Raw genomic sequence first — 9,110 nt, forward strand, 5'->3', positions numbered from 1 at the left:
GTGTTTGGCGGGCCAGGCTGGATTCGAACCCACCACCTTAGGTGTATGTGGTTGGCACCTTAGCCACTTGAGCCATAGGCACCAAGCCTTCTGAAGTATTTTAAAGCGACTCTTAGACATCATGTCATTTTAATTCTGCATTTTTAAGAATACACCTCTTGGCTCGGGGCCTGTGGCTCAAGTGGCTAAGGCGCCAGCCACATACACCTAAGGTGGCAAGTTCGAATCCAGCCCAGGTCTGCCAAACAACAATGATGGCTGCAACCAAGAAATAGCCAGGCGTTGTGGTGGGTGCCTATGGTCCCAGCTACTTGGGAGGTGAAGGCAGGAGACTTGCTTAAGCCCAGGAGTTGGAGATTTCTGTGAGCTATGATGCCACAGCACTCTACCCAGGGGGACAGCTTGAGGCTCTGTCTCAAAAAAAAAAATACACCTCTTAAAAATGTGAATTTTCCTTATTAGCACAATGTCATTATCACAAAAATTAAGATTACTTAATATAATCTAAAACCTAGGCAAATTTCTCTAACTGTGCTAGGTGCCTTGGCTCAGGCCTGCAATGCTACCACTTTAGGAGGGCAAGAGAAAGGGGGGTTGCTTTAGGTGAGGAGTTTGAGCCAAGCCTGAGCAAGAGAGAACTGTCTCTTGAAAAAGCAAAACAAAACAAAACAGCTGGGCAGGGAGGTGTGTGTCTGTTATTTCCAGCTACTCAGGAGGATCACTTGAGCCCAGGAGTTTGAGGCTACAGCGAGCTATGATGACACCACTGGACTCTAGCCTGGGCAACAGAGCAAAAGCCTATCTTAAAAAAAAAAAAAGGCTGGGTGTGGTGGCTCACACCTGTAATCCTAACACTCTGGGAAGCCGAGGTGGGTGGGTTGCCTAAACTCATGGGTTTGAGGCCAGCCTGAGCAAGAGCAAGAGCAAGACCCTGTCTCTAAAAAATAGCTGGGTATTGTGGCAGGCACCTGTAGTCCCAGCTATTTGGGAGGCTGAGGCAAGAGAATCACTTGAGCCCAAGAGTTTGAGGTTACTGTGAGTGGTAATGCCAGGGCACTCTATCCAGGGCAACAAAGTGAGATTTTGTCTTTAAAAAAAAAAAAAAAAAGGGAAAAAGGAAAGAAATTGAAGAATAGGATGTACCTGGGGTCTCTCAGAGAGTTAAGACCATAGTCTGTATTCCTATTATACCTGTAGACTTTTTCCCCTGGCCCTGAAGTCAGTTAACATGGGCCTGGTTTTTAACCTCTTTTGGAGCAAACTAAGTGAAACTTTATATTCCTTAGGTCAGCAGGAAGTAGGGGACCTCTTACTTCTTCTGAGATGGCTTTCCTTGTCTCCACAGAGTTTCCCTGAATTTGGATCTGTCCACCATGTTACCACCTGTGCCTGACCCCACTCACCAGATATCGGAGCAAACATCATCTGAAGAGCACTTGCCACAGGGTGCTTCTTACTGTCCAAGGATAGGGCGTCTCCGCAGGAATGGTCTCCATTCCTCAGGCCCAGGAAAGCCTTTCACAGCCAGACGAGCCTCGGCCAGGAGGGGAGCCTCAGCTCTAGGCACCCGCCTCACTGTGAGCCCCAAGTCTGTCAGCATCCAGGAAATGAGTCGAATGGGTAAGCAGCTCCGTCAGAAGGTGTCCCAGAGCTTAGCATCTCTGAGCCAAACAGCTAACAAGCTAAAGTCAAGGGGCGGGCCCCAAACCCTCACCCCTGCCATCCAGATCAGAAGGGCTAAGGGACCAACAACCTCTTATATTTCCCTGTGTTCTGAAGGACCCAAGCAGCCAGCTGTGCATAGAAAGACAATGAAGACTTTTCGGGGAGAATATAAACCACCTTCTGCAAGCAGGCCATCGAAAAGGTGCCATAAGGTATTGGCAGCCAGGGTCAGAGACATTGCCAAAAAGTCCTCTTATCTGCCTCATGGCAGTCCCTTGAAGAGACAGCTCAATGCAGGGGACCTAGACACCATGGCCCCACTCAGAGATTCCAACTCACAAGTGTTCCATGCAAGAGAAAAAGACAATGACTCCTCTGATACAGATATTAATTACTCTGTGAGTTCTCTTTCTTGTGTCTATGCCAGAGCCCTGGTGGAGCCCCCAAAGCTAGAGGACCCTCAGGGGAAGAAGTGGAATCTTCCAGAGCCAGACGATTCTGAAAGCGATGACAGCCAAATATCTGAGGACTCACTGGCTGAAAAGGAGTACCACAGCCCCAACGACCGCTCAGGGGCCAGCCATCACACCAACAGCCATGGCCACTGCAGGACCAGAACTAGAACCTCTGTGGGAGGCTTCGCTGTGCCCTCAAACAGTGTCTTACTTGCTCAAGCTCACAGGAGCTTTCCCTTGGAGGGACTGATCAAGGCTGGGAAGGAAGTAGGGAAAGGTGAACGAGAAGAGCCTTCTCTTGGCTCAGCTGATGAGATGCCCACAGAGACTTTCTGGCACCTACAAGACTCTCGTCTGCCTCCAGTGAGCCAGGAGGCAGTGCACAGCCTTGATACCATCAACCACAGGACAGGAGCAAGGCCAGATACCGTCCTGCCAGGGAGCAAGTCATCTTGCCTTGATCCCCGGTTCCAGCCCCGTTATGAACAGTCTCAGTCCGAGGCGGAGGTGAGCTACTCTGAACAAACCAACCCTCTCCGAGGCATGCAGCTTTCAGTAGAGAGCCCACTGATGTCCATGGATTCCTGGTTTTCCTGTGACTCTAAGACCAACCCCAGCAGCCCCCTAGGAATGGTAGGTTCTTTATATCCAAGTACTGATGTGCAGGAATTTCAGCCCTGTGATGATGAGAGGCCTGGATACTGGCTAAATATTGAAGAACTAAAGTCATCAGGTGCCAAAACAGTCCTGTCAAATAGCTCTCAACTGCCCCAGGGCAGGACTGAGCACCCCTGGAGTGTAGAAGATGAGTACACAACCTCTGCTTTTGGTGCATCCAAGCTATCCATCTGGGGAGCTCAGAGGCTTCTTCAATCAGGAGCTAATGGCCCCTTTCTGGGCAGAAGTCTCCCTGACATGTCCCAGCAGGGCAGCTCTGAAGTGTCTCACGGTTCCAGTGTGTCAGGTGCGCCAGCTGCCTCTGCCACCTCATTCAATCATAGAGGCAGCACCCAGGAAAGGGATTGGGCCACCCTTCAGCAAAAGTATCTCCTTGAACTCTCAGTTTTGGAGCCTACAGAAAAGTTTAGTCCTGCTTTCCGCTGCCCTGAGGGAGACTCTGGTTCCCTGACTCAAGCTTCTGGCAAAGGACGAGATACTATATTGCCAGTTGGTCCCAGGGTAGCTAGCAGTCTGGATTTTAATAATTTTCCCATCCCTGTATCCAAAACCAGGCGTATGAGAGCAGAGAAAGATCAGAACAGTTTAAAGGCCAAATTAGAAGGTCCTTCAGATTTCTTTAACCCTAGTGAGAAGGAGGTGAGTTATAATGAAACTTACTCAGCAGACTTAGAATCGTCTTCTTCTGTACCAATAAATGCACAAGTCTTTCCAGAAAAGAACAACATAGCACATTCCGTGATAGAAGCACATAAACCCACACAGAGCAACTTGGAAGAATGCTTTCAGGGTGGCAGGAAACCGAGACTTAGGACTTCCTCTGACGAGTATTTTTTCCAGAAGAGCACTTGTCACAAAAATGTTGTCATAGCCACCAAAGTAGACCATCCATCCCAAGACTGGGCTCCTCTCAGGAAAAATACTATAATCCAGCCAGGGCAATTAAGACCTAACAGCCATTGTCCCCTACAGGAGGAGAAGGCAGATTGGCAAGAGAGCAATAGGAAAGTAGCAGAGAGATGCACGGATGGTTCCTTTGCCTTTCTATCAGATGCAGAGCTATCCCTCCACTCTGCTTCCTGGAATCCACTCCAGTCTTCTCTGCAGCCTCCTGCCTTGGAAACATTCTATGTGACCAAAAGCAGGGATGCCCTGACAGAAACTGCTTTAGAGATTCCGGCTTACAGAGAAGCAAAGCCACCTTCCCCACCCCCTAGGGAAGCCTGGGGCATCGGTCACCTCCAAAATGCTTATTTGAAGAAGAATTTTCCAGTACTGTTACAAAACCAGAAGCCCACAGTTGCCTCGTCTCAGCAGGTCACAGCAGAGAGGCCAGTGGATACAAACCCCAGGGAAGTTATCCAAGAATTAGGGAAATGTCCTGGAAATACTAAAGAAGAAAGCGGTAATTCAGTTTATTTTTTTGTTGCTCAGAACAGACATCTTCCCCCCTCTGGTGGCCCAAAAGTATGTGAATTTGAAAATCAAGTTGGCATGCTGAATATGAAACATGGTCTTGAAGCGCTTGAGGGAGAAGAGTCCTCTTCCTCAGACCATTCCAGGTATGGGAAGCCTTTCCTCCTCACTTGTGAATCTGAGGCAGGTGTGGAAGAAGAACAGGATCAGAGTACAGTTCTAAGGCAGACCCAGGCCCATGACAGAAAGAGACAGTTCCCCTCTAGGGCCAGGTCTGATTTCACCTGTAGGACCCTCAATTTAGGCTTTGAGAAGGATGCGCCAGCGGAAACTGCTGTTTCTTTGAAGTCTCGATCAGTACATCATAGAGTAAGCAGCCCAGTGACAGTGGCCCAGGGTAGGAGTCCAACACCAAAGTGGAAAGGGGAGCATGAAACTGGGCTGCTTGGAAAAGCTCTTCACCCCAAAGATTGCTCAGAAGAGTTTAAGCTTCCACAGACAGAGACTATACATGGAAAACTTCAATTAGTTACATGCTTTCAGGAAAGAAACTCCAATGAGCACAAGGGCTCTGGAAGGTTGCAAGAAATGTTAAACCCCAGACAAGAACCTTCTGGGAAGAAACAGAATAAAAAGGCTAATAATTCTGACGAAATGGCTAGACTGATTAGGAGTATAATGCAGCTGGAAAATGACATCTTAGAAATGGAATCTACAAAGAATAAGAAGCTTCATGCTGCTCATACACCAGCGGTCAATAAGGAGTTTATGTTCCAGAGCCAGAAGGGTCAGCAGAAGGCTGACCATGTCCTTAGGCCAGCCAGCCCTGGAAACTGTCTGTCCTTTGAGGATCAGCTATCTTCTCCCAAAGAGACTGATGATGTTATCTGTAGAGATGGTAAAGCGAGAGAGGCGGAGGTTTGCATTAGCACTGGGAGCGATCCCCAGGTCCGAGAAATCACCTTAAGCCTGCAGATGTCAAGGGAATGTGTACAAGAGAGGAACTCTGTGAGCGGGCACACCCACTTGGCAGAATTAGCCCAGGACGTGTGTGATTCTTTAGGGACACGCACAGCTCACAGAGAGCCCACCAACACTTTTCTTCACCCAAAGAGGAGGAGGAGGAAATCATTGGCTAAAGCTCAGCCTTTGCAGCCCAGGCCTGAAAGGTCTTCTGAGAATGACAGTGAGTTGGGAAAAGCATTAGCAAGCCTCAAAGGGCAGCCTTGGGGCTTAGGAAGTCTTGAGGAATTGGAGACCATGAAAAGTTTTCAGGAAAGCCAAATTGCTAAATACTTAAGTAGTTCCAAGCAAGAGGAACCAACAGCTCAAGGCAGAGTTGAAATGGCTGTGCAAATGGGTGGGGGCCTACAGGAGAAAAATAAAATGATGCCATTGACTCAGGAATTTTCTAGTCCAAGTAACCTTTATTTGGGCACATTTTTTAGCCAGGATACTATTGGCCCATTGCCGAGCCAGAAAAATCCCTCTACAGCTCCTTTTTACCAAGACCTGAATCATCCAAACCTGCCCAGCAGCTGTCTCCATGTGTCTGATGCTATAGACATCTCCTCAGTCGACTTTGTGCTGGATCCCGCAATGTTGAAGATTCCTAAGAGCCCCTGGGTAGCTAAAGCAGAGCCTCAGGAACAAAGCAGGAAGTCCAGAAGCCACAGTCCTCAGGGAGAGGTTAGAGAGGGCACTTTTGTGGCACACACTGCTCTCTGTGAATCTGTGATATCCATGGCCCCGGGAGCTCATCATTCTGAGGCACCAGAGAGCATTGTGGCCAGGCTATCAGTGAGCACCAGCCCCCAAGACCAAGGAGGGGACCACAGAATCACCTCTATGGGCTTGAGTACCAAGGAAGGTTTACCTTCTGAAGCTGAAGTAGCTGTACAAAAAGAAATACGAGCCAATTCCCTGAGCAGGATTAGCCAGCTTGAAAAGAGGGTCAGCTTCTCCTTACAAGAGGATGATGATCAAGGTACTGTGGCAAAGCAGAAGGCAGAGGAGGAGGCTCAGGCTTTCTTAGCACCTGTTTCCCTGCCAAGGGTACCACACCCAGAGCCCAGGCTGTTGGAGCCTTCTGTCTACGCATCCATGTGCCTGGCTATCTTGGAGGATATTAGACAGTTAAAGGCCCAGGGAAAGCAGCTTAATGACCTTGTGGCCGGGGGGACAGTCTTTCCCTACTATGAAACTTTACTGGAATGTTCTTCAAGGGCTGCTGGCAGGCATCAGTATAAACAAATGGACCAGTCAGTGTCAGACAGTACCGGGAATGAGGGCAAAGCACAGGAGTCTGATGGGGCATCTGTATCTGCTGAACCAGGACATCTGTCAGTTGATAAGAGTAAAGTCCAGACCTCACTGCTCTCTGCAGACAGCTTTCAGCCTCCATCCAACACTGAAGCTGACAGAGGGCCATGGTGTCCCATGCAAGCTTCTTCCCATGTTGCCTCTGCTCTGGGTGAAAGACATTGTCCTGGAGAACTGAAACATGTCCTGGGAGCTTATGAACAGCTCATACGCCATTCTAGTTCTTCTGTAATCACAGAGAAAAAGAAAGAAGCAACCAGAACATTTTCCTTTGTGGATCCCATAGACTGCAACAGCCTTCTTTCTTCAGCAGCTGTGGAGGGGGACAGGAAGATAACACCAGAGAAAGGAGTGGCTGCCTTATCTTCTCAGACCCCTTTTGATGATGCTGGGGTGATTATGGGTGGGCAAAGTAAGTCAGCTCCCTGGGAGATTACAGAGGATATGCCCCCTGCCAGTAGGGCCAGCAGGCCAGAGCACCAGGAGCCTAGAACTCAGGACACCACATATAGAGTAGGTTCAGGTAACTTAGTGATGGTGCAGGGAGAAAAAGCAGCCCAACTTGAAAGTCAGACTGTGATCTGTGATGCTCAGAATTCTGCAAGTCTCTTTTCTAAGCAAGACCACATCCAAAGCCTTGAGGCTTTCATTGGCTTAGAAGAAGGGTGGGCAAGTCCCCAGCAGGGTATTGTTCTGCCTGGAGCCATGAGAAAGGTTAAACTGGGAGCTCCAGCACAGCAGCATGTGGAGTGCAAGGGAAGGATTGTGTCTGAGCTGACTGAAGCCTACAGGGCTTGCAACAAACATCCTGGGCCAACTTCATTGCCAGATCAAATACCTAGCCCAGATCCTGGGGCAGTGAGGGAGGAAGGCCCTTGCAGATACGGAAAGGAAATTTTAGATTGCCTCCTCTTCTCAGGGAACACTGAAGGTAACAGGACTCTCAGGCCACTGAGAGGAGAAGGGAGCGGAATTGTTCCGTACTGTCAGTCCTGGCATTCTCAGCCTACTGCTACTCCTGCCTGTCCCTCCCATTCTTCCACTTTACTGTGTTATAGAGAAGGTGACCTGGGGAAGGAGACTTTAAAGTCTGCCCACACTGTCCACCCACCCTGTGTAGTACCTTCTGAGGGCTGTGAGTTGGATGAGAGAAGAGAGAGCTCTTTTAGGGGACCTGACATGCTCTTGACACATGGACTTGAGCTCCAAGACCTTAATATGGAAGTTAGGCCAGCAGAAAACAGCACTCTAGAACCCTCCACTGTGGCTGCTATCCTATCTCCAGCTCAAGGTTGCAACTCCCCATCTGCCTCTGATGTGAAGACAAGTTCTTCCAGCCACTCAGCTGCTGACAGAAGTTCAGTAGGGGTTCCTGAAAACAAGATGGCCGAGAAGAAAGCCACTGAAGACCCTAAGTTTGCCTCTTTCCCCACAGGCATGTACTCTGAGTCACTGAGGCACTTTCAGGGCAGCTCTATAGGTGGCCAGGATGTACAGGTGTCTCAAACCAAGGCAGACCCACCTGCAACAATTCAGGAACCACATATCCTGAATTTAAGCGAAAGGCCTACTAAGAGCGAGCTGACAGTAGAGTCACAGCTTGGATTTTTCAAAAATACCATCAGATGCCTTTCAGAAAACACCCAGTTTTCCACAAAGTCCAAGTCTATAGCATGCTTGAAACATGTCTCCAGTCCCCCAGATGACAATCTCTGGGAGGAGGAAGAGCAGCAGAGAGACCAGGCTGCAGATGCCCAGGGCAAAAATACCCCACCTTCCAGTGAGGGTGGCTTGGATGGCTGTGAGATTACAGAAGCTGGGAAAGAAGTGGCCGTGGCCAAGCTCTTCTCATTGAGTTTTGAAGACTCAGCTGCTGTGCCCTTGGAACAAAGAGAAATAGCACAGTCTGTCACCCAGAGGCCCGACCAGCCCCACCACAGGTACTCACTTCCTATGATCGCTATCTTCTCTGGCCCCCAACACTCCGAGTCCTCCCCTAGACCACAGTTGCCTGTGTTTAGCGCTTCTCCATCTCTTCGGGAGTTGAACTTGAATGTGAAGCCTCCCTCCTCTATAGACCAGGATATACCAGGGCCTGAGAGACAGTGGTACCCACCCCTCAAGGGCTTTCCCTCAGGAAAGTCGGTGATAAGAGTATCTATGAAGGCTACAGACAGCGATGAGAAAGCCTCATCTACTGTGGGTGATGGCACTGCTGATGACAGGCCCGTAAAACCCACCACCCCTCCTTACCCAACATCTTCCACTGCCTCATGCATGCCAACCCCTGCTTTCGTGACCAGCTGGATGTCTGGTGCTTTAGATCAGGTTCAGCAGGGACAGCCAGAGAGACTGGGTGTCCAGGTCAGGCCAGACAATTGGGATTCTCAGCTGGGCAAAGGAATTTTGCACTTTGGCTCCAATAATATCAATCCCTATATCCCACCGTGGTATCCAGAGGGGCCTGCATATATTGGCTGGAAGCAGTACGTGTTTGGCAGTGCTGTTGATATCTCCTCCAGCCAGAAACCCTGGGACCTGACACCATCAAACATGGCCCAGGGCAGTGCCATC

General features: G+C 49.4%; 1 protein-coding gene across 1 annotated transcript in view; it reads left to right on the forward strand.

Annotated features, from left to right (window-relative positions):
* Window positions 1-9,110, forward strand: part of STARD9 (StAR related lipid transfer domain containing 9) — a 128,224-nt gene that overhangs the window by 102,465 nt on the left and 16,649 nt on the right. The window contains 1 exon segment of the mRNA XM_012806315.2: window positions 1,346-9,041. Within this exon segment, the coding sequence (XP_012661769.1) occupies window positions 1,346-9,041 (7,696 nt within the window).

The sequence above is a fragment of the Otolemur garnettii genome, unplaced genomic scaffold (assembly GCF_000181295.1).
Source record: "Otolemur garnettii isolate 467f Iridium unplaced genomic scaffold, OtoGar3 scaffold00050, whole genome shotgun sequence".
Taxonomy (NCBI): domain Eukaryota; kingdom Metazoa; phylum Chordata; class Mammalia; order Primates; family Galagidae; genus Otolemur; species Otolemur garnettii.